The sequence below is a fragment of the Schistocerca gregaria genome, chromosome 8, assembly GCF_023897955.1.
Source record: "Schistocerca gregaria isolate iqSchGreg1 chromosome 8, iqSchGreg1.2, whole genome shotgun sequence".
NCBI classification, from domain to species: domain Eukaryota; kingdom Metazoa; phylum Arthropoda; class Insecta; order Orthoptera; family Acrididae; genus Schistocerca; species Schistocerca gregaria.
The window spans coordinates 157,380,467-157,406,498 of NC_064927.1; the positions used below are offsets into that span (position 1 = coordinate 157,380,467).

A 26,032-nucleotide genomic window follows, 5' to 3' on the forward strand; every position below is an offset into this window, starting at 1 on the left:
AATGGCATTCCAGACGTGACGTATGGCGAGTATGGCGAGTGATGGACAGGTTGGTATCCTACTGGTGTCTAGGGCGTATCCAGACGTGACCTCGCTGGTTAATGGGGCTCATTTCGGAGCAGGACTCATCACTTAAGACAATTCTACTCCATTCAAAGAAGTTCCAGAACGAAGATGTATTTGGAGACGATCCAGACGGGCCCTCATTTTATTCTAGCCTGATGTGAGGTTGTTTGGTAAGGTTTACGTGACCAGTAAGCAGTGTTGGTCGGAAGATAGAATTATTTCTAAGTGTGCATATTTAGGACTTGGAAAATATCGCAACAGTGAGTGCTAGTATAGCTGTTAGTGACTGTAATTTTGACATGACGAATCGGTTGTTGCATACAGTCTTGAATGAACTTGCTCAACCTTACAGTTTTAGTTCAATTTGTGTTTTCTGGATGCACTGCACTGTGATTTTGGCTTATATTCGTTATTGCCTACAACCATTCTGCTTGTTGCAGTCAGCAGTAACTTGATGGTCGACCTGAATAAAGTGACAGTGAATTTAATCCTGTGGTTAGGCTACATCATCATCCTCAGAGACATTCCTTTAATTTTTCCTTTACTCATTAATCCATTAATTTATTGTTATTATACAAAATGTTCACCGATTGATAAATGTGCCTTATGAAAAATCGAAGCTTCTATAAGGGCTTAAAGCAACAGTGTATGACCGAACTTACAGATAAACAACGTAGAAATTTGAGGTCGTGTACTTGCTCTTCCAGTTGTGGAAAATAATGTAAGTTCCAGATAATATTTTTGCTTTTCGAATAAATCAATTGCACTGCTTGTGTAGCAACAAATTGATCTCAGCTGGTGATTGATTTCACACAGTTTTATGTTACGAGCCCGCAGCGTGTAGTTGCAATTTTCACCGTCACCCCTCCTGTTACCGTCGTGAGTCGCAAATAGGCCCCGGGAGGAACGATTGTTGGTAAGCCCGTGAGTAAGCTCGAATCTCACTGATCTCACCTTCGTGGTCTTTTCACGAGATATGCGCAGGAGGAAGCAATGATGACTCCTCGGGGACCGTACGCGCTCGGGATTTTAACAGTAACACACATTGTGGTGAACAACGCCTCTCTTGTAGCCCCTGGCTCTGTCTTCAGATGAACATCACCGTGACGATTTCAGCTTACTAAACGAATCGTAACTAAATCCGCTGCTCTTCCTTGAGTCCTTTATCAGTCCTATCTGCTATAAGTCTCAGGCTGACGAACAATATTGTATGTGTTACACTCTCTGGGGAGTCTTTTAATGAATGACAGTGTGATCACAACTTTAACTGCGATTTGTTTTTAATGGTCGTTCCACATTGAATCACACGTACCCATACGCCCAGATATTTAATGGAGTAACTGATACCAATGGTTGTCCTGGAACTGTGTAATAGTGTAGTACCTTCCTAACACTGAAATTGTTCTTTGCTGTTAACAAATCTCTGAGGATGCCTCCGCAGCCGAACAGCGACGCTGCTTTCGGTGTGAAATGATACGAGATCACAGACTTTTTTGAGTTGGGGAGGTACGGAAAGGGGTGTATTCAGCCTCGTGAGCCCAAATTAGGAGCTGTTTCAATAAAGAAGCAGCGGCATCAGCAGGATTCATCTACTGGCATTAACGGCTGGAGGGAATGGCGACATACGGATGACTTCTTGCATGTTGCTCCTAGTGCTGCTGCCTTCTAGGCAGCAGTCAGTCAGCTGGAACGAGCCTAAGACCTAATCCATGAGTTGTGTTTACGTTTACGTTTCACAGCTTTATCTTCTTCAGTAATACTTTTGTTGTTACTGCCGGTCTGCAGTTTATGTCGTCTCTACTAACGGCATCGCCAATTATTTTGCTGTCCAAATAGTAAACCTTGCCTGCTACTTTCACAGTCTCATTTCCTAATCTCCCCGAGCTTCTTCTGTTTTAAATCGACTCCACTCTGTTGCTCTTCTTTTATTGATGTTGACCTTGCGACCTCTTTTCAAGATACTATCCATTCCATTCAACAGCTCCTTTGGCGTCTCTGATAGCATTGTAATCTCGTTTGTAAATTTCAATGTTTTTGTTTTTTATCCACGAACTTTCCTGAAAACTTACTTCGTCCACAGAAGAAATGACATGCAAAAGACTCATTATACCGATTCTTGAATATTGTTATCAGTCAAGCAACATTATCAGTTTGGATTCAAAGAGTACAGAAGATCCAACGAGGAGCTTCGCATCAGGCCACTTTATATTTTAGTAAGAACGAGAACATAGGGGCTCAAGCAGACGAAATACGAGAGGCATTGTGTATGACGGAGTTTATAGCTGAAATTCTGGAGGTGTACGTCCCAGTAAAATATATTACTAATGAGGGATGTTCGAGCTAATAGGGAGGCATGTCGAAAGTTGTCCTACCAATGCACACTTAACGAATGGAATATGACAGGGGGGGGGGGGGGGGGGGGCGATTTGACTGTGGTACGTGAAGTAACCTCCATCGCACACCATAAGGTCACTACCTGGATATGCATGCAGAACTAGGTGTAGAATTTACGTGTAGCCACTGCACAGCTACTCCTCCCAAAAAGCAGCTAGGGGGCCTGGCTATGAAAAGTTCTTCCACCACGGGATTTCGAACGGGTCACTCCAGTGTCGAGTGCCCCATCACTGAATGTACATTAGCATCCTCGAGGCGTGTTTAAGGCACTGCTGTTTGTAGCCTGACCTGACGCAGTCTGTGGGCAACCTGGAGACTTCTAGCACATACTGTGTGCGCTACGGTCGCAGGTTCGAATCCTCCCTCGCGCATGGATGTGTATGATGTCCTTAGGTTACTTTGGTTTACGTAGTTCTAAGTCTAGGGGCCTGATGACCTCAGATGTCAAATCCCATAAAGCTTAGAGCCATTTGAACCATACTGCGTGCAGGAGAGACAGGGACTCGAATTGGTACGTCGCTGACGCACGTCAGGATAAGTGCCAGAGCTCCACGTAATCTTCTCGACAGATAGCACTCTCGGTATTTTTCCAGGAGTAAGTGATAAGAGCAATGCCAATACACAGCTACTGTTTGTGTCTCGCGATAAAGTTTGTGTACCAACATCGTGAGTTAAGTGTACTACCGCACCTTTCTGCTGCGGCTCACGAAATAACAGTACACGTCAAGTGATGGTTGTTGTTCATCGTCTTGGAATATTATTATTATTATTGTGAGCGTTTGATGTACATTTTAAGGAGCTAGCATCAATGATGTAAAAACAGATTACAAATATGATATTTAAAACGTACTTTTTGTAAGTATATACAGAGCACATAGTAGTTGAAACTGCCTAATAATACCAAGACCTTCGTTTTACAGAGTCAAAGACCTTGGGCAGATCTAAAAGTACAACTGTTACAGAGTTATGTATCACTGGCTCCAACGATGAAATGTCGCTCCCACCGTCTTCGTTTTCGTCACAACGTGTAATAAAGTGGGACCCCCGCCCCCCCCCCCCCCCCCCTCCCTCCAAATTTTCTTAACATAGACCTGTCTCCCCTCCCTGCCCCTTTCCATCAGCTCACCCTGACTGAAACAACCCGCTCTCTGTAAAGAATGAAAATTGTTAACCCTGCTCTTTTTCCTTAAAAAAACTGTACACATATGCTCTTTCGGATCATAATGACCCCATTGGTATTTAAGGGCGTAATACTCATAAATTATTTAGTGTTATGGCAATTTTTAATTTAGGTTTGTATGTTCATAAACAATAATATCAGGATTTCGATAGTATTTCCACACAGTTTTCCCACAGAACTCTTATTAGTGCTTGCTTTTCATTTTATTTTCTTGCTCTTCGACCAGATTTGTTATTCAAGCGTTAGCACGTGAGAAACAATTAAAGCGTTTCTGTGACATCACGGAATTTCCGGATCACATAGACTCTTTGTTGAAACCAACCAGTAATAACAAACCAATATAGGTTTAAAGTATAATTCGATGTGATTCTTCGCAGCTGTCTCTATAAACATCTTGACCCTCAATATTAGTCATTTCCACCACAATACTCTGAATATTATCGGTCACAATAGCTTGAAAAGATGATTTCATATCGCTTATTCTGGATATAGCATATGTTCCTGTACCCAGAGTTAGTTTTATGATGTTTACATTGGATGCTCTTCCAATGATGGAAAAGGTGCTAAGTTACAGATAATATTTTTACTTTTTGAATGAATCACTGCTTGTGTGTGACGTACGAATGTGTGAAGTTTCTTCTGATACATATGTAGGATGAATGCTGTCGCCACTGGTGTGACTTTCATATTTACAAATATTCTCCTAATTGATACACGCATTTAATAACGTTTCCAACTGCTCATCAGAAGGAAATCGTTTCGTCATTTTAGCTACACAGAAATCTTTTCCTTAGATACACGAACTGCGTCCGCACCTAACAGACCCAACAGCTGGCGAAACATTACTGGTAGCGATAATGCTTTGATAACTTGAACATAGTAAGCGACCTACATTTTTGTTTATAGTCACGAATTACAACAATGAAGAAGGAAAGACCTGCATTGTTATAAAAACAATTATGTGTATATCTCAGACATGTATAAATAAAATTTTACTACCAGTATTTGTATATTGAATAAAAGCAATACCAATCGCCGTTATATAGGCGTATGTCTAGCCTACCAGTTTCGACTTTACATTACGTCATATTCAGGACAAAACTGCTCCAATCCAGTAACTTTCGTGTTACAAAGATAGCAGTGCCTTTAACTGGTCTCTTAATAGCAAATTACGAGCATATGTGCTCGTTGGACAACATTCATGTTTGTGTATGTTGTGTATTATAGACGGAAGTGTAAGAATTTAAGCTACAGACAAGTGGAGAAAACCCATTTCTTTTTCATTTGAGCCTTAGGCTACGTAGAGTGCATTAAAGCACAAAGTCACTAAGTTTAGACCCCTAGCATTTAAATATAAAAACGATATGGAAGAACAGACTCCTTTCCAGATCATATCGTCCCGAAAACTCCAGCAGGGTTAGAAAGAATTGCAATCTGCCTGCATCAAATGCTCGATTACATCCTGCTAAACACGAATCCCATATCTTTACGAGTTCCAGTAGTTTGAAGTGTGAGCTATAAACCGCATCTGCACAAACGAAATTTTGTGGTTATTCGTTAGGCTGTGCTTGGCAATAGCATTCTTGATTCCTCGCGAAAGATTTCGTTGTTAAACTACAGAAACTCGAAACGTCGCGAAAAACAAAAATGTTAATATTAAGAGTCTGAAAACTCCTACTTGTGTTACAGTTTTGGTTCCATCGCGCTGCAGAGATCCATTAGGGGGCGAGGCTATCAGCACGAGCTAATATCGAGATACGGTTACGCACACACTTGAGTTTAAGAGCGCGGCACTCGGCGCTGATCTCTGGACACATCTGCAGCCAAGGTCAGCGTCCCCACTCCACGCAGCTCGCTGGTCCCCTGCCGCAGTCCTCAGCCACTGGTGAGCCGTCCGCATCGCTCCAAGCCCACACTAGCACAGTGAACCTCTCATCTACAGCAGCCGCGCACCATGCCGACGATCGCTCCAACAGTGAAGCTCAACAATGGCCGCACCATGCCAGCTTTCGGTCTGGGCACGTTTCAGGTAAATGGGCAAGGAAGAAAAGCCATAACATCACATTTACACTTCTTGTCACTGTCTCTGTTCGTAGTTGATGTTACGTGCACCAGTCATCCATTCAAAGGTATTAGCCGTTCCCAGGAAATGGATGATTCCTTTCTGTAAAGTTGTAGTACGTAGTCTATTCTGATCTACTAGACATCATCGTCCGCTTCCGTGGTGAGTGGTTAGCGTAGATGGCTGCGGAGAACCCGGGTTCGATTCCTGGTAGTGCCAGGGACTTCCCTCGGGGAGAGGGCTGGTACGGGACGCAATCAGCCTCGCGATGCCACCCGAGGAGCTACTTGATCCACTAGTAGTGGCTCCTCTGTCTGCAAAGTCTACAAAACGGCCGGGAGAGCGGTGTGCTGACCACATGCTCCTTCATACGGCATCCACATGACGGCCGGCAGGAATCCATTGGGCCTTAAACGGTCTGACGCGGAGCTTGTCATTAGACATCCAATTTTCTATCAGTCACTGGTGCCTGCAGAAAACTATTCAATAGTCGGTGAGGTTCTAAAATTTTCACTTTCGATATGCCACATTCAGTGAATTTTGAGATGTTTCGTGCCGCAAGAACTAAATCTGACAAGACGTACACTAAACGTATTGTTTCCTTAACTCAATATATATTTGAAGGTAAATTACTGTGATGCTCTAAAGGCAAGCATAACTCATTAGTATATCCAGAGTGCATCTTTTTCTATTGCTCTTATGATTGTGGGTGGTGTGTTGTTTGAGTTTAGGATCTGAAACTCCATCCTCACATGATTAAAACAAACATATCCGACGTACTAGGAAATAAAGCTATAAAAATATATCTCTGCTCACATATCAATAATGTTAGACTAAGATTCAAATTAAAAAGTGGAAGTAAAACAGGAGTGAGAATGACTGAGATCTTTTGCCGGAGATATATACAAGGTGTCCCATTTATCTTGACCTCCCTAAATAACTGTTTGTCCAGATCCAAATTGGGAAATGTTTCAAGCAAATGTTCTTTAGCCATCAGGTGGACATCAACCAGCATGACTGCCTTCCTTGTAGCTTTGTTTTTTACAAAGATATGAACAGCGGTACGACTTGGCGTAGACAGTGAAACGTCCCCTTCGAAAAATTATACATAACTGTGCTTAAAATGACACACAATATTTTTAGCGCAACGCAATCTGACTTTCAAAAATCCCTACAAAAGAATGGCCCTGACTAACATTAACCTATACCTTTCACAAATCACTTACCTCACCAAAAATCTTCGTTACTCGAACTACTGCAATACAGCGAGCGCCACTACTGCCAGCTAAATAAAAGATTCAAACTACGGAAGGTACTAACTACCGATAGGTATAGTTAGCAAATGAAAATTTTTTAATAGAGAACAAACAATGTATTTACCTTAATAGTGTTCAAAAGTCATAATATATATATAGCAGTTCATGACATCCAGTCTCACAAATTTCAAAACTCCGCCATCTCTCTCCTCACATCCACCACTGCTGGCGGCTCACCTCCAACTGCGCAACGCTACGCGCTGTTAACATCCAGGTGCCCAACACTACAATGGCAGACAACAATGCAAACTAGCCACAGACTGCACACAGCACAGCCGGTGATTTTTATACAGAGCGCTACGTGGCGTTACCAATAAGAAAACCTAAACAGCCTACTTACAATATTACTTATCTTACAAACATGTCATTAAGAACATATAACAGTGCTTTGAAGCTCTCAGCATCCCATTTCAAAAGAAAAGTTGTACAGTTACAATGTTTGGCGAAATATTTGTTGGGAACAACTGCTGTCGTTCCAAAATGAATCTCAGACGGCACACTGGTTCTCCTCATGAGGGGAGGGGAACAAAAAAGTGGCACGGTTACTTCCCATATCTGACAGCACATGGGAGTCTTCAGAATAGATCAGTCATATGCGGATTTTTTTGTGGCCTATCAGAGTCGCAAAGAACTGGAGAATAACCGAAGAACCAGAGGTGTCGGTAGACTATCGCTGCTATAATGAAGGAAACGTGGTCAAAGGGCGTGTCAGCTTTGCCAAGGACTTGATGTGTCGTTAAGGGCTCATAATTCGTGTTCAGTTAATATTTTTAGGAACGTCAAGAGGTTGTTTCGTAGCTGTCTCTAAGGAGACAATGATTTTTCAACTGGAGAGGAATTCCGTCTTATGCAAGACACCTTTGCAGTTTTGTTTTCATCTAGAGAATTATTAACGCTTTTTTTGCTATCTTTAGTAGGCTTGGTTGTTTACTTTTTTCTCACGCATAGCTACTGGATATTTATGCTAGTAACTTTAGGTCTACTACGCTGTCTATAGGCCGGCGGTTGTGGCCGAGCGGTTCTAGGCGCTTCAGTCTGGAACCGGGCGACCGCAGGTTCGAATGCTGCCTCGGGCATGGATGTGTGTGATGTCCTTAGGTTGGTTAAGTTTAAGTAGTTCTAAGTTCTAGGGCACTGATGACCTCAGATGTTAAGTCTCATAGTGCTCAGAGCCATTTGAACCATTTTTGAGTAGTATATAGCTTGTCATAGTCTTTGATGTTGGGGAGATTTTATTTTGTTTGTGTCAAGGTAACCCGCTTATTTATTTCGTTTTTCTCGTTAGATGTGCATTTGTATGATTTTTTGGCCAAGCGTGTTATCACGACACAAACAAAGTAAAAACACCACAACATCAAAACTAAACTATGACAATCTGTAGATTGCGCAATGGACTTGAAGCTCCTAGCATCAACATCCAGTAGCTTCATGTGAGGAGAAAAATAAACAAAGAAACCCACTGAACACAGCACAAAAAGTGTTGAAACATACCTGGGTGAAAACGAAATTACAAAAGTGTCTCTCATGAGGTGGAATTCCTCTCCAATTTTCTTAGCAACCATGGAAGTAATAAGAACTGCAACATTAACAAAATGACTGTTTTCCAGTTCGCCTCTTCTACTACAAATAAAAAAGACAGAAGATTTTATGTCTCGTTGACGTAGACGTTATTAGATGAGAAGCATTAGCTCGAATACTGGAAGGACAGGAAAGAAAATCGGCAGGAATCATTAGCTTAAGGAGCATGAAAATGAAGCTCATTCTTTGGGCACCAAATTCACCTTATGTGAATCCGACGGAACTCCACCACAAGTCCGATCGGCGATCTACGGGAGTTGTGTGATCTGTGGATAGACATATTGTGTCACGTACCTCCGGAAATCTCTCAATGGCTAGATGGACCCATGCTTCTCAATATCACTACTGTTCTGTATTCTGTAGGTGGACGAACACTCTGTTAAGCAGGAGGTCATATTGTTTCGACCATGGACGTGTAGTAAGGTTTCAAATGGTTCAAATGGCTCTGAGCACTATGGGACTCAACTGCTGTGGCCATTAGTCCCCTAGAACTTAGAACTACTTAAACCTAACTAACCTAAGGACATCACACACACCCATGCCCGAGGCAGGATTCGAACCGGCGACCGTAGCAGTCGCACGGTTCCGGACTGCGCGCCTAGAACCGCGAGACCACCGCGGCCAGGGTGTAGTAAGGGGAGTAGCCATGACGTCACAAAATTGAAGTCGAGGCCCGCCATAATAGGGGATCCAAACGTTATCTTCTGGTGGAAGTGCTTTAGTAAAAACTTCAGCTTGCATCATTTCCAGATATACTAGTTGTTCAGATTATAGTCTTAAGAGTAAAGGAATCACATTTCATTCGTATGTGGACTCGTTAGCACTGAAAGACCTGAGTCGAAACAAGGCCCCCGGAATAGACAACATTCCATGGAACTACTGGCGGCCTTGAGAGAGCCAGTCATGACAAAACCCTACCATCTGGTGAGCAAGATGTATGAGACAGGTGAAATACCCTCAGACTTCAAGAAGAATATAATAATTCCAATCCCAAAGAAAGCAGGTGTTGACAGATGTGAAAATTACCGAACTATCAGTTTAATAAGTCACAGCTGCAAAATACTAACGCGAATTGTTTACAGACGAATGGAAAAACTGGTAGAAGCCGACCTCGGGGAAGATCAGTTTTGATTCCGTAGAAATGTTGGAACATGTGAGGCAATACTGACCCTACGAATTATCTTAGAAGCTAGATTAAAGAAGGGCAAACCTACGTTTCTAGCATTTGTAGACTTAGAGAAATCTTTTGACAATGTTGACTGGAATACTCTCTTTCAAATTCTGAAGGTGGCAGGGGTAAAATACAGGGAGCGAAAAGCTATTTACAATTTGTACCGAAACCAGATGGCAGTTATAAGAGTCGAGGGACACGAAAGGGAAGCAGTGGTTGGGAAGGGAGTGAGATAGGGTTGTAGTCTCTCCCCGATGTTATTCAATCTGTATATTGAGCAAGCAGTAAAGGAAACAAAAGAAAAAATTGGAGTAGGTATTAAAATCCATGGAGAAGAAATAAAAACTTTGAGGTTCGATGATGACATCGTAATTCTGTCAGAGATAGCAAAGGACTTGGAAGAGCAGTTGAACGGAATGGATAGTGTCTTGAAAGGAGGATATAAGATGAACATCAACAAATGCAAAACGAGGATAATGGAATGTAGTCGAACTAATTCGGGTGATGCTAAGGGAATTAGATAAGGGAATGAGACACTTACAGTGGTAAAGGAGTTCTGCTATTTGGGGAGCAAAATAACTGATGATGGTCGAAGTAGAGAGGATATAAAATGTAGACTGGCAATGTCAAGGAAAGCGTTTCTGAAGAAGAGAAATTTGTTAACATCGAGTATAGATTTAAGTGTCAGGAAGACATTTCTGAAAGTATTTGTATGGAGTGTGGCCATGTATGGAAGTGAAACATGGACGATAAATAGTTTGGACAAGAAGAGAATAGAAGCTTTCGAAACGTGGTGCTACAGAAGAATGCTGAAGATTAGATGGGTAGATCACATAACTAATGAGGAAGTATTGAATAGGATTGGGGAGAAGAGAAGTTTGTGGCACAACTTGACCAGAATAAGGGATCGGTTGATAGGACATGTTCTGAGGCATCAAGGGATCACCAATTTAGTATTGGAGGACTGCGTGGAGGGTAGAAATCGTAGAGGGAGACCAAGAGATGACTACACTAGGCGGATTCAGAAGGATGTAGGTTACAGTAGGTACTGGGAGATGAAGAAGCTTGCACAGGATACAGTAGCATGGAGAGCTGCATCAAACCAGTCTCAGGACTGAAGACCACAACAACAATATGGACTCGTTAAAGCGACATTTCCTTTCATGTATATAGATTTTAGATGCGCTGTTTATTCTTACTGTAGTGGTTTTATTTCTGTAATTTGACTTTCAATTTCCAATCAGTACAGCTCCAAGTGCGCTGTGGTTGAATGCTGTGAGAAGGAAAGATGGAAACCGTCCTGACGTAGCAAAATATATTCTAAGTATTTTTGGGAAAGTGATATAGATGAAACATTAGTTTCGTCAGTCCATATTAAGGAAAATACCGAATTACGGCAGCAGTCTTTTCACATCACACGCAGAGCTTCTTGGTTACTCGGAAAGTGTAATAAAAAGAAAGCTACATTATTTAGGTCAAATGCGTCATATTACTAGATCAAACATGCTTTTGAGATCAGAAAAACGGCTGCCAATGTCTCCTTGACACTGTGTTGTTCACGAAAGCACTGTAATATTTAGTATTAAAAACAATTGTTGCCTGGACACGATAGAAATTAAAAACAAGAAGCAGTTGTAAAGAATAGTCTGCTAATTTGTAGGGGCTTCTAACATAGCGGCGCCAGCTTTAAAGCAATGTACAGCGTTAAGTACGTAGTGGTACCCCATGGTTTTGGCTCATCAGTAGATGTGACGGGTTACAGCAATATATATCTTACATTGACCTTTAGGCTGTATTTACAAGTGTGTCTAAAATGAAACTTGATTGTTTCGGAAGGATTCTGCCTCACATTTATCACATTTTTATGTTTTTCTGCAAAAAGTGTCTGCTAAGAATTGCGTCGACTACGTCACTGTATTTCTCTCTTCACAGTTTGTGGAAAGATCCGTTGATAAGAATGATGTTTCACCAAAATACTTTCGTATCTCGAGAAATAAAAGCGTATCGAGCATGACTCGCACTGAAATAGTCGCATCCCTTTGCTTACGATCATGTGGCAAAAATCTCGCCCTAATGACCTGAAGTGATTGCTGTATACTAGGAGTGTGATAACTTTGTTAAACAGTCTATTCTATGTTCTGTACCACTAATGGAGCATATAGAATTGTCAGAAAAATCTATTTTAGTGTTCATGTCTTTCAGCCTCTTAATTATACCAGCTGATTGATAATGGACTGCGGATCGACTGAAATTTTCCTACTCAGACCAGTAATGTTTTTTTGACGGGACAGTGACGACCGATGAGCTTGTTGTCAGTTATATAACACTGCTGTGACCGTTTGCTGCTGACACGTAACCGGTGATAAAGATGCGGATCGCAGGCTGCTGTCTGTCGCATGTGGATTATGCAAAGTGAGCGGCTGTAACACGAACCTATACTTGTCACATGGTGTCACACTATTGAGAGTGTCGCGCGCGTAGTTGATGACTTCAGTACTGCGCCCAAGAACGTCATCAACATCTTCGTATTTTGCGCGCAACGCTGTGGAATTCTATGTAACGCCAAACAGTAGACTTCAGCAGCGGGAAAGTTATAGCAATCACTAAATTTATGAGGAATATCCTTAAATATAGGACTACTGATCGGCAAGAAGGTACAAAGAAAATATAATGCCGAAAATATAATTGCAGAAATATTCGTAACAAAGTCCCAGAATTTACACCTTTCCAGGACAGCTGATGCACCCAAATGGGACAGAACTGGTTGAAACCCGAAATAAGAGTTCCCAAATATATAACGAGATCCTGAAAAAAAATTTCGTTATATTATTCGGGAAGAGAATTTTCCATTGCAGCATCTCCAAACTAATTTTGACTTCAGTGACGGGTCTAGGTGCACTCAAATTGGTCATCGCATGCTTTTACCATCCACCAGATACTGGTAGAAAAGTTGCGGAATCGTTCAAAGAAAAGGTAACCTCCACTGTGCGTTGGATGTCACTTGCTCTTTCTTTCATTTCTAAGCAATGTGGAAAACTCCAAACAACGTTGGTCAAGAACATTTTCACCCAGTCTATATATTTATAACATATATATACTGAAGCGCCAAAGAAACTGGCATAGGCAAACGTATTCAAATACAGAGGTATGTAAACAGGCAGAATACGACGCTGCGGTCGGCAACGCCTATGTAAGGCAACAAACATCTGGCGCAGTTGTTACATCAGTTACTGCTACTACAATGGCAGGTTATCAAGATTAAAAGTGAGTTTGAACGTGGTGTTATAGTCGGCTCACGAGCGATGGGATACAGCATCTCTGAGGTAGCGATGAAGTGGGGATTTTCCCGTACGACCATTTCACGAGTGTACCTTGGATATCAGGAATAGGGCAAAATATCAAATCTTCGACATCGCTGCGGCCGGAAAAATATCCTGCAAGAACGGGACCAATGACCACTTAACGGAATCGTTCAACGTGACAGAAATGCTACCCTTCCGCAAATTGTTGCAGATTTCAAAGTTTGGCCATCAACAAGTGTCAGGGTGGGAACCAGTCAACGAAACATCATCGATATGTGCTTCCGGACCCGAATGCCCACTCGTGCACCCTTGATGACTGCACGGACAAAGATTTACGCCTCGCCTGGGTCCATCAACACCGACACTGGAGCGTTGATGACTGGAATCATGTTGCCCGGTCGGACGAGTTTCATTTCAGATTGTATCGAGCGGATGGACGTGTACGGGTATGGAAACAATCTCATGAATCCATGGATCCTGCTTGTCAGCAGTGGTGTGGGATGTGTGCAGGTGGAGTGATATTGGACCCGTGATACGTCTAGATACAACTCTGACAGGTGACACGTAAGGAAGCTTCCTGTCTGATCACCTGCATCCATTCATGTCCATTGTGCATTCTGACGGACTTGGGAGACTCCAGCGGGACAATGCGACACCCCACATGTCCGGAATTGCTAGAGGGTGGCTCCAGGACTACTCTTCTGAGTTTAAACGCTCCCGCTGGCCACCAAACTGCGGACACGGTGACGTAACTGCACCTCTCTATAGCGTCTGAAGATGCTTGGTACACCTGTCACTCGATTTCTGGAAAAACAAAAATTAGTTGAACAGTAAGATGCTCCTAGCACCGCTATGGCTGAGGATGCGGGTGAAAAGAGGTGTTATAAAAGCAGATATCAGGAATCGCTGGTGCAGTTTCAACCAAATTTGGCATATACATGACTCATTTTTTTATGTTGTGGGACTAGGATATCCCTACTGCACTTAGAATTGAGTTGGGAAAAAGTAGTGTGTGCCACTTAGAAATATTCAGAAATGACCTGTTGGTATTTGGATTTGTTCCTAGTTGAGTTGGAATGCGAAATCATTTATTTCCGGAGAATTATTTTAAAACAAAAGTAATTTTACTTTCAGAAATTCCCAAATTTCAATTTAAACCCTATCTCTAGAGAGTGAATGTCTAGAAATGAGATGAAACACTTACCCCATTACAAACGTAAATGGTAAATGTGTGAGAGAGTTTTCTATTTGGTAATGTAGAAGGTGTTTGCTGCATTGTCATACCTGAAAAGTTCAAAAGTTGACCACGATTTTTTGCACATTTCTTAGCTAGGTAGAGTTAAAAGTTTCCTCGGGATTCAGATGAAACTGCTGGCCGAAATTCACTATAGATACCGATGAAATATGTCTACAAATATGTGTGAACAGGAGAGGTACAAAGATCCTGTTATCCGCCTCCACGTATTGAGACTCCATAATTAAAGAAGCAGTCGAAGTACGTGTAACTAACGACGTGATCAACAGAGACACGGGAATTCAACTTAGCAAGGCATGTGAAGCAGCACTGGTGATAACAAGGCATTGTCGGCCACAGTGAACGAATCCGGCGAGTCAACACACACGGGGAATCGAAGTCAGGACACTTTATTATGGTCCGATAAGGCATGTCTGGCTCGCCTCCGCACCGAGATAGGCGCGAGTATCGTCCGTCACCCAGAGGACGAAATATATCATTAAAATAAACATAGGGTCCACACCTGACCCCCCCCCCCCCCCTCCCCCTCCCCAGCCGACAAGTGCAGCTCGGAATTTGTTCTGCTTAATTTGTCACGCAATGGACGACATGATGGTGGAATTGTTTTGTAGGCTGTGCAACTGTCCAAGACTGTCCTTTGTACAAAAGAAGTTTACTGTGCTTTATGACAAACAAACGAAAAATATCTTTATTCCGAGAGCAAAGACAGAGTCGGGAAGAAAACTGCAACAGACTTAAAGACCAAACGTAAGATAAAATTTATACCAATTTTAATACCAGAAAGATATTTATTTACTTTTTATATTGCGAGCAAATAGAAGTTTTTGCTTTATGCCATCGCTATATCGTCAAGGCGACGTGTTGTTGTCATTCCACACTCACTTATGGAAAATTTAGCAAATTTCGTACCTAGTCTCGTACAGTAAATGCAGCGTCTGCCGATCTCCCACGAAATCTAGGTAGGCTTCGAGGATTTGATTATCTCTCCGATCCTTTTGTTTATTTTCTTTTAGCGTACCTTTAAAAACAGCCAACAGTTCTTCGGGTAAAACTGAAAGTCGCCAGAAAATGTCGGTATTTTCAATGTTGGTTCTAGTTTGGCTATATGTTGACAGAAGGCGGTTGCGTCATCTTAAAATATTCATGAAACTTTACTTCTGTAAGAAAGGAGTGAAAATCTCATTCTGGAGCTGTGGTTAAGTCATGTATCCGTAATATCCTTTCTTCTAGGAGTGATAGTTCTGCGAGGTTCTCAGAAGACCTTCTGTGAAGTTTGGAAGGTAGGAGACGAGGTACTGGCAGTATTGAAGGTTAACATTCTGGACGAAAATAAATCGTCAGTACTGATGCAATTTTGGAAAAATCTCGTAACCCATCTTATTTTTAACAGCGAACAGCTGGGACTGAAAATTACCAAAGGATTTTGTTTCTACACTTGAATTATCTGTGACAAATGAAGAGTTACAGTAGAAAGCGTACCATCTTTCCGTCCCTGTGCCTGAAAAGAGTGAGGAGTTGGGTTTTCTTACTACAAATATCTCTTAATTCCTCAGTGATATTGACTTTAACGGACAGTTGGCGTTGTTCTGCAAGTTATCAGTGTGTTAGCTACTTCAGAGTTTTGTAAGATTCAGTCCCAGCTGTTCACCGTTAAAAATACGGTTGGTTATGGAAGTCTACCAAAACTGCAAGAATTAACGACTTACTGTTTTTTGTCCGCAGTGTAAACTTTTTCTCATTCGAAGAAGCATCATCTGTTATGAGTAATGGCTACATTTCTCTTGTTGACAGTATTAATTTTTCTTCTTTTACCAAAACACAGTAAATTTGAACAAACTCACCTTGCAGTAGCTACTGTGACTCAAACTCTTATTAGACATGCAACTGGTGGCAGTAACGTAAGAGAAGAAATTCCATGTTTTTCAGCTAGAAAATTCTCGTTTCACTAGCTGTCATAACTCCTAAAAATATACAGTAATGGTTTGAAAAAATGAAGAAAAAACCAAAAAGAAAATATAGTTTCTTCTATTTCACAATAGATAAGGAAATTTTGTTTGTTAACCACATGGTGAAATACTCTTCTCTTTGTGTGCAATCATTTTCCAAAATCTCGTGTCGATATCTCGATACGCGGTGTGAGGGGTGTTACGAATATTTCATTCTCTCACGTGCTGTATCGGAAGGGAAAGCGTTACATAAAATCCATTTTCTCGAAACTGAAGACGAATAGAGACCTCTTTTCAAGTGTAAAGAAAAATTCAGTATCTTAGCTTAACTTCCTACGAGGCAAAATAAGGTGTAATATTCACCAGACACAAAATCAAAGTGACTCCAATTTTCATTGCGAACTTTTCGGATTTCTCGCAGTGTATTAGTAAAATGGAAACATCACCACTAACTGTAAATATTTCCATTAACTTCATCATGAAGCTGACGCCTAAATCTAAAAATAAGGTAGAATTTTTTTTGCTGTTTAGATTCTTTGTACAACCATTTGAGAAAGTTTGCAGGGCGTGTTAGACAACAAATCTGCCCTGGAAATACTTGACAGATTAAAATATGGTTTCTGAATGTCTGTGTTACTATAATGATGTTTCATCGTGCAGGAAACAAATCTCCCCTAGCAGGACCGGCAAGTCGTTTGATAGGCACTGACAATACCTTGAACGAATCAACCTGTTTGGCAGTATGTAATGTCCTGGTTGCCTACAACCAATAATTCCTGCCCACACGTCGATTGAAAATCGTCGCTGACGCCTTGATTCATCAATCGCTTGCGGGTATGCATCAGGCAGGCTGATCTTGTGGCCAAAGTGCGTGGACACGCTATACATTATACAAGTATAGCAACTGCTCCTGGAGCATCACTCACACTAGAGGAGGATTAAATACGGTGGCTACTGAACCTCCACGTGCAATATTTAATATTTCCTGGATCTTCATCCACTCGTCGGAATATTCACTCATCCCACAACAGGAGTACGAATGGTGTGAGTCTTGCTATGCTGACAAGGACAAAATAACACTACAAGGGAAAAGCGTTTCACAAATTTATTAGAAAACATATGGTTCCGCTAAAACTAGTGAATGAAATGCACTTAGCCAGAAACGTGATTACAGTTTACCGACCGAGCGAGGTGGCGCAGTGGTTAGCACACTGGACTGGCATTCGGGAGGACGACGGTTCAATCCCGTCTCCGGCCATCCTGATTTAGGTTTTCCGTGATTTCCCTAAATCGCTCCAGGCAAATGCTGGGATGGTTCCTTTAAAAGGGCACGGCCGATTTCCTTCCCCACTCTTCCCTCACCCGAGCTTGCGCTCTGTATCTAATGACCTCGTTGTCGACGGGATGTTAAACACTAATCTCCTCCTCCTCCACAGTTTACCGTAACGACACTAACAGATGTTTACCGTATGTTTTATCCATGGACAATAGCAGAGGAATCTGTCATTTATTTACTACTTACTGTAAGTCGTTCGTAACAGTAAAGACATTACAGTAGAAGAGATGTGTTTCACAACAGCAAAGATGGACAAGTGTTCATAGCTCTTAAGGTAAGCAGTTTAGAACCATATTTACAGGGCATTTTGTCTTCTTTGCTCAATACTACCACCAGTCAACATATGCGATACTTTTTTAAGCACACTGTATACTTGTACGGCTGTGATGGGGGCTTAGCTTGGTGTCTGTCTTGGTCACGATTGTCTGTTCGGTATGTTGTTTATTTTTTTTTTTTGGGGGGGGGGGGTCATCAGTCTACTGACTGGTTTGATGCGGCCCGCCACGAATTCCTCCCCTGTGCTAACCTCTTCATCTCAGAGTAGCACTTGCAACCTACGTGCTCAATTATTTGCTTGACGTATTCCAATCTCTGTCTTCCTCCACAGTTTTAGCCCTCTACAGCTCCCTCTAGTACCATGTAAGTCATTCCCTCATGTCTTAGCAGATGTCCTATCATCCTGTCCCTTCTCCTTATCAGTGTTTTCCACATATTCCTTTCCTCTCCGATTCTGCGTAGAACCTCCTCATTCCTTACCTTATCAGTCCACCTAATTTTCAAGATTCGTCGATAGCACCACATCTCAAATGCTTCGATTCTCTTCTGTTCCGGTTTTCCCACAGTCCATGTTTCACTACCATAGAATGCTGTACTCCAGACGTACATCCTCAGAAATTTCTTCCTCAAATTAAGGCCGGTATTTGATATTAGTAGACTTCTCTTGGCCAGAAATGCCTTTTTTGCCATAGCGAGTCTACTTTTGATGTCCTCTTTGCTCCGTCCGTCATTGGTTATTTTACTGCCTAGGTAGCAGAATTCCTTAACTTCATTGACTTCGTGCCCATCAATCCTGATGTTAAGTGTCTCGCTCTTCTCATTTCAGTACTACTTCTCATTACCTACGTCTTTCTCCGATTTACTCTCAAACCATACTGTGTACTCATTAGAATGTTCATTCCATTCAGAAGATCATTTAATTCTTCTTCACTTTCACTGAGGATAGCGATGTCATCAGCGAATCGTATCATTGATATGGACCATGTTGTTCATAAGAGTTCAAAAATGGTTCAAATGTCTCTGAGCACTATGGGACTTAACATCTGTAGTCATCAGTCCCCTAGAACTTAGAACTACTGAAACCTAACTAACCTAAGGACAACACACAACACCCTGCCATCACGAGGCAGAAAAAATCCCTGACCCCGCCGGGAATCGAACCCGCGAACCCGGGCGTGGGAAGCGAGAACGCTACCGCACGACCACAAGATGCGAGCTGTTCATAAGAGTTCAGTTGCATTCTTGTATTCTTATTCATTATTAAATCTGCTTTTGCGATACTCTCATTTGATTGTGTGTTAATGACGCTGTACTTCCCTGGCCATAAATCTTATTCCTCTTGCTATAAAATCTCACTAATTCCCACTATAACACAAACTTATTCATTTATCTTTTGAAGTTTTGGGTTCTAACTTTCCACTCTATGACCAGTAGAACACTAGATCTGTTTTCTTTTTTCTTGCGATGACACACTCCTTAGTGGCCCCACCTGGAGATAATAATGTAGTCTGTTTTACTCCTGGAATATTACATGCAACAAGATGCCATCATTAAGGAGTACAGTGATGTTGCATGCTCTTGGGAAAAGTGATGGCTGTACTTTCCTCTTGCTTAGAACCGCTCGTGACAGCAGTCCAGCAAACCCATGTTGGCTATGTTGCATGGCCATACCAGTCAATCATGCGGACTGTTGTCTGAGTCAAACTAGCTGTCCTTCCTCAGGAACCAGTTTTTAGTCTGGCCCCTCTACAGATATCATCCATTATGGTTGCACCTATGGTACTCTTATCTCTATCTTTGAGACATGCCACTGTTGCAGGGTGTGAGGTTTCAACGTGAGATCCCAATTTTATTTTGAATAATTTAGCTTTACTTGTTCTTGTTGCAATTGGTAGATAGATAAACCATATTTGGCCATTCATAAGCACACTATGGCCTGTATTATTCAGCTCAACGTGTGTAGTAATTGACCTTACTTCTAGTGTTGTTGTAATTAGCATTAATATCCCAAACTCCTCCAGTTCTACATCATAATTAACAAATGTGTTAACTGTACCACAATATAAGAATTGTCTGTCGCTTGTTGGAAACTACTTTTGATAGCTAGCTGAGCCAGTGAAGGACGCTATTATTTTTCTCATTTATATAGTCTGTTAGGGATGTAAGGGGAGATACTTTTATTGGTGACAGAGGATAGTGTATTGGACAATATTACATCAGAATTTGCTTCATTTACAGACTAATAATTGTAGCCACTAGAAGTTGAATGAGTTTAGGTTGGTTAGCACCTCCAAATAAACGTAGCAAGAGCAAGTCATTAATACTTATTTTATTCAAGGCAGCAAGTCAATTGGTGAAGCGTAGACATTTGGACGCAAAACATTTAGTCTATACTGACAGGCGTAGTGCACTTAGGTGCAGAAAACATCAGGTAGTAATTTATGTGGTACGTTTGTGGCAAGACTGTCAGATGTGGAGAAAAACAGCTAACGCACTGTAATGCGTACATATTATTGTACCAATGATCAGAATGTCTGCATATACACCTTAATACCCTGTATAGTTAATAAGGATTACTCAGCAAAGATCTTTATCTAGTATAATTACGTAAGCTTCCACAGCCAAGGTTAGTTGGCATAAAAGTTTTCTTGTAATGGTACCGTGTCATATGATAAAAAACCATTACTAGTGAAACCCTTGTTTCGGCCATGGTTCAGTGGTCTTCTTCTTGGTGTACTGTTCGTTATCTACATAGATACCTAGCAATTTAATTTTGACATTGTCTATCCCTAATGCACATGCCCTCTGCTTCCATCTGATGTGATCTGACAATTTTAAATGTTAGTAACTGGACTTTTGTTTTATTAGTGTTTAAATGATTAACAGAATATGAGATTTCACCTGTGATTCCCGGAATCGCAATTGGGCCCTGTTAATTACAATATTTTCCATAAAACAAAGGATCGGCGCTATAGCTAAAAATGTGTAAAAAAGGGGTGGAGGGAGGATGTTGAGTAATATTATTAATGACAACGAAGAAGTGAAACGGACGAAGATTTAAACCTGTCTTAATATACCCCTAGTGAAATATAAATGCATAATTTTAGTACTGATTTGAACACGAGTTTTGTGCACTGTTTGCGATTTAATAAGTAGGTGGACAGCAGCTGCATGGATGAGCCCATAGTATAACGTGCCTTTAATTTTTTAAGCTGATATTTATGGTTAACTGAGTCAAGGCACAAAGCACAAATACCAGAGTCCTCATGGAATTTTTGCAACATGTCATGAAAACGAAACAAACAATAAAATAAAGACTAAGAAGAAACAAAAACATGAACTCCACTACCATAAGTGAAGTAGTAAGTTGAGTATTCCTGCAGGTTACCTCCTATGTAGACGAACCCGCCATCCCCCACCTATATCAACGTTAAAACTTCTCTTGAAACCTTGATCTTGCTGTCCTGTTCCACTGACAATCTGTGAGAATGCCAGCATTTTAAATTTATTGTGGACTGTCTTTCTGTCCCATTCCATCCTTCAAGTGAGAAGCTATTAAACTGTTCTAAACAAATAATTTTGTGATTGGGTGGTATTTCAGATCCATTAGAAAGAAAAGTTCATAGCAATACCGACTTAAACTGCAGTATAAACAAAATCTTTTTGCAGGTTCATGTCATCTGGGCACACATATACACTCCTGGAAATTGAAATAAGAACACCGTGAATTCATTGTCCCAGGAAGGGGAAACTTTATTGACACATTCCTGGGGTCAGATACATCACATGATCACACTGACAGAACCACAGGCACACAGACACAGGCAACAGAGCATGCACAATGTCGGCACTAGTACAGTGTATATCCACCTTTCGCAGCAATGCAGGCTGCTATCCTCCCATGGAGACGATCGTAGAGATGCTGGATGTAGTCCTGTGGAACGGCTTGCCATGCCATTTCCACCTGGCGCCTCAGTTGGACCAGCGTTCGTGCTGGATGTGCAGACCGCGTGAGACGACGCTTCATCCAGTCGCAAACATGCTCAATGGGGGACAGATCCGGAGATATTGCTGGCCAGGGTAGTTGACTTACACCTTCTAGAGCACGTTGGGTGGCACAGGATACATGCGGACGTGAATTGTCCTGTTGGAACAGCAAGTTCCCTTGCCGGTCTAGGAATGGTAGAACGATGGGTTCGATGACGGTTTGGATGTACCGTGCACTATTCAGTGTCCCCTCGACGATCACCAGAGGTGTACGGCCAGTGTAGGAGATCGCTCCCCACACCATGATGCCGGGTGTTGGCCCTGTGTGGCTCGGTCGTATGCAGTCCTGATTGTGGCGCTCACCTGCACGGTGCCAAACACGCATACGACCATCATTGGCACCAAGGCAGAAGCGACTCTCATCGCTGAAGACGACACGTCTCCATTCGTCCCTCCATTCACGCCTGTCGCGACACCACTGGAGAGGGCTGCACGATGTTGGGGCGTGAGCGGAAGACGGCCTAACGGTGTGCGGAACCGTAGCCCAGCTTCATGGAGACGGTTGCGAATGATCCTCGCCGATACCCCAGTAACAACAGTGTCCCTAATTTGCTGGTAAGTGGCGGTGCGGTCCCCTACGGCACTGCGTAGGATCCTACGGTCTTGGCGTGCATCCGTGTGTCGCTGCGGTCCGGTCCCAGGTCGACGGGCACGTGCACCTTTCGCCGACCACTGGCGACAACATCGATGTACTGTGGAGACCTCACGCCCCACGTGTTGAGCAATTCGGCGGTACGTCCACCCGGCCTCCCGCATGCCCACTATACACCCTCGCTCAAAGTCCGTCAACTGCACATACGGTTCACGTCCACGCTGTCGCGGCATGCTACCAGTGTTAAAGATTGCGATGGAGCTCCGTATGCCACGGCAAACTGGCTGACACTGACGGCGGCGGTGCACAAATGCTGCGCGCTACCTATTTAACGTGTTTCTTCTCATAACAATTCAATGTTTGCTAAATTTGTTATTTTTATGCAAAATTCATGAAACTGTATCACATCAAACAATGAAGGAAACAATACAATGTGTTGTTATTATTTTCCATATATGGTTAGCAAAATTATGGTTTGGTGTTTAAATTAATCAAATAGAAACTATTTTACATACAGATATTGTACTAGGGAACACACTAAAATACAATACTACCATCCTTGTTCAAAAACAAAATCTTGGTTTTAGATTAGCAAGGTAATATTACAGTATACTGTAGTTTATCTTAGTGTCAGATATTACATTGTTTCCTCGTTGACTCAGTTACATCTCAAGTGTTATATGCATGTGAAACATGGAGCATACATGCTTGCAAACTAGTCTATAACTGTCTGTCCGTATTTGAAATGAAGATTTCAAGACAAGCATTTCGCCCAGTGCATGACATAGCTACTGCTGGCGTAATTATAAGCTTGATAAATAACTGAGTATCGAAATTTAGTGGGTCTAATCAGGAAATATGTACCATGACGGGAGAACAGTGTCATTTGAATCAATGTATTGGTTTGTTGTCATTAGCCTGTAAAGCTACAGGCTTTATTGCCATCTGGTAGGCCACGGAAAATGTAGTGATGGATTGTAGGGAGATAGGAGAAAACATGGTATCAGAAGTGACTGGTGACAAATTGGAAGTAATGGAAAAGACCTCTTGTAACAACCCTTGGGTATAATAATGATGATGTTATTGTGGTTGTTGTTGATGATGATAATTTATTGGACTGTAAGACTTTTCCCTTGAGACACCTCGAATAGTGCTCGCTACTAAAGGTGTGATTTGACCTGTCTTTTTATGTCATCATCTTACTCCACACTACAGCTTAAGGTTAAACGTAGTGTTGCACTTTTTATGTTGCAGGCAACTCCAGGAGCTGTAAGGGACGCAGTCAAACATGCCATTAGTGTGGGCTATCGCCATATTGATACTGCAGCTGTGTACCTTAATGAAACGGAAATAGGAGAGGCTCTTCAGGAGAAATTTGCTGATGGAACAGTGAAGCGGGAAGACATGTTCATCACCAGCAAGGTGAGCCAATCGGGCTATCTTCTTCAGAAGGAGACTCTAACGCCTAAAGAATACACCTTGGATAGAAAATGTTCTTAAGTGTTTGCCCTTGACCAGAGGCAAACAGCTTTATTGTAACGTAGGTTTAAAATATATATATATATATATATATATATATATATATATATATATATATATATATATATATATATATAACAAGTAAGTGTGTACTCTCGGCTTATTGTGTATTATCTGCATTTGCTATTTCTGTTTTACTTGAACGTTTTTGTAACCAATGTGTTCCCTCTGAAGAAGATAATTTTGTAACCACCGAAAACTGTGTCAAGGTTTCTAACAAGACTGTTGCAACAGATTTTTCATCCTTTCCAAGATTATCGATGGTAGTTTGTGCGAAGAGATTACCGACAGGGCATGCGTGCTTCTTCTCACTGAATAGATTATTTTCATCACGGATATTGTCTAGGAATTTAAAGATTAGAATATACAAAACTATTATTCGACCAGTTATGCTGTGTGGGTGTGAGACTTGTCGGAGCAAAAATGGATGACATTAGCGGAGAGTGGCGAAAACTGCATAACGAAGGGGGTCACCAACTCTATTCAAGCCCTGACATAATCAGTGTTATTAAATCACGTAGGCTGTGATGGGCGGGTGACGTAGCTCGAATGGATGACGGCAGGGCACCGCGCAGAGTACTGGTAGGACAGCTAGAGGGAAAACGTCCTGTGGGGAGGCCGAGGTGTAGATGGCAGAACAATGTGAAGGCTAATTTGAGTTGCCTAGGTATTGAAAGTGAATAGAAGGAAACAGCCCGAGACAGGGACAGATGGAGAAAATACGTTGCTGCGGTAATGGACTCTCGAGTCCGGTATGACCGGTATGACCAGTGTGTGTGTGTGTGTGTGTGTGTGTGTGAGTTTGCGCATTGCACAACGTAATATTTGTACATTACAGTACCTTCGTATAAGTCTGCAAAATGTTGTCACCATCAAAATACAATTTACACTCCTGGAAATGGAAAAAAGAACACATTGACACCGGTGTGTCAGACCTACCATACTTGCTCCGGACACTGCGAGAGGGCTGAACAAGCAATGATCACACGCACGGCACAGCGGACACACCAGGAACCGCGGTGTTGGCCGTCGAATGGCGCTAGCTGCGCAGCATTTGTGCACCGCCGCCGTCAGTGTCAGCCAGTTTGCCGTGGCATACGGAGCTCCATCGCAGTCTTTAACACTGGTAGCAAGCCGCGACAGCGTGGACGTGAACCGTATGTGCAGATGACGGACTTTGAGCGAGGGCGTATAGTGGGCATGCAGGAGGCCGGGTGGACGTACCGCCGAATTGCTCAACACGTGGGGCGTGAGGTCTCCACAGTACATCGATGTTGTCGCCAGTGGTCGGCGGAAGGTACACGTGACCGTCAACCTGGGACCGGACTGCAGCGACGCACGGATGCACGCCAAGACCGTAGGATCCTACGCTGTGCCGTAGGGGACCGCACCGCCACTTACCAGCAAATTAGGGACACTGTTGCTCCTGGGGTATCGGCGAGGACCATTCTCAACCGTCTCCATGAAGCTGGGCTACTGTCCCGCACACCGTTAGGCCGTCTTCCGCTCACGCCCCAACATCGTGCAGCCCGCCTCCAGTGGTGTCGCGACAGGCGTGGATGGAGGGACGAATGGAGACGTGTCGTCTTCAGCGATGAGAGTCGCTTCTGCCTTGGTGCCAATGATGGTTGTATGCGTGTTTGGCGCCGTGCAGGTGAGCGCCACAATCAGGACTGCATACGACCGAGGCACACAGGGCCAACACCCGGCATCATGGTGTGGGGAGCGATCACCTACACTGGCCGTACACCTCTGGTGATCGTCGAGGGGACACTGAATAGTGCACGGTACATCCAAACCGTCATCGAACCCATCGTTCTACCATTCCTAGACCGGCAAGGGAACTTGCTGTTCCAACAGGACAATGCACGTCCGCATGTATCCCGTGCCACCCAACGTGCTCTAGAAGGTGTAAGTCGACTACCCTGGCCAGCAAGATCTCCGGATCTGTCCCCCATTGAGCATGTTTGGG

General features: G+C 42.6%; 1 protein-coding gene across 1 annotated transcript in view; it reads left to right on the plus strand.

Moving 5' to 3' along the window:
• Positions 1–5,415: 5,415 nt before the first annotated feature.
• The window catches only part of LOC126283957 (aldo-keto reductase family 1 member B1-like), a 31,563-nt gene continuing 10,946 nt past the window's right edge, over positions 5,416–26,032 (plus strand). Inside the window, exons 1-2 of the mRNA XM_049982397.1 lie at positions 5,416–5,669; positions 23,776–23,943. Coding sequence (XP_049838354.1) covers positions 5,595–5,669; positions 23,776–23,943 — 243 coding nt within the window. The 5' untranslated portion in view covers positions 5,416–5,594. The remainder of the gene's footprint in view (positions 5,670–23,775; positions 23,944–26,032) is intronic.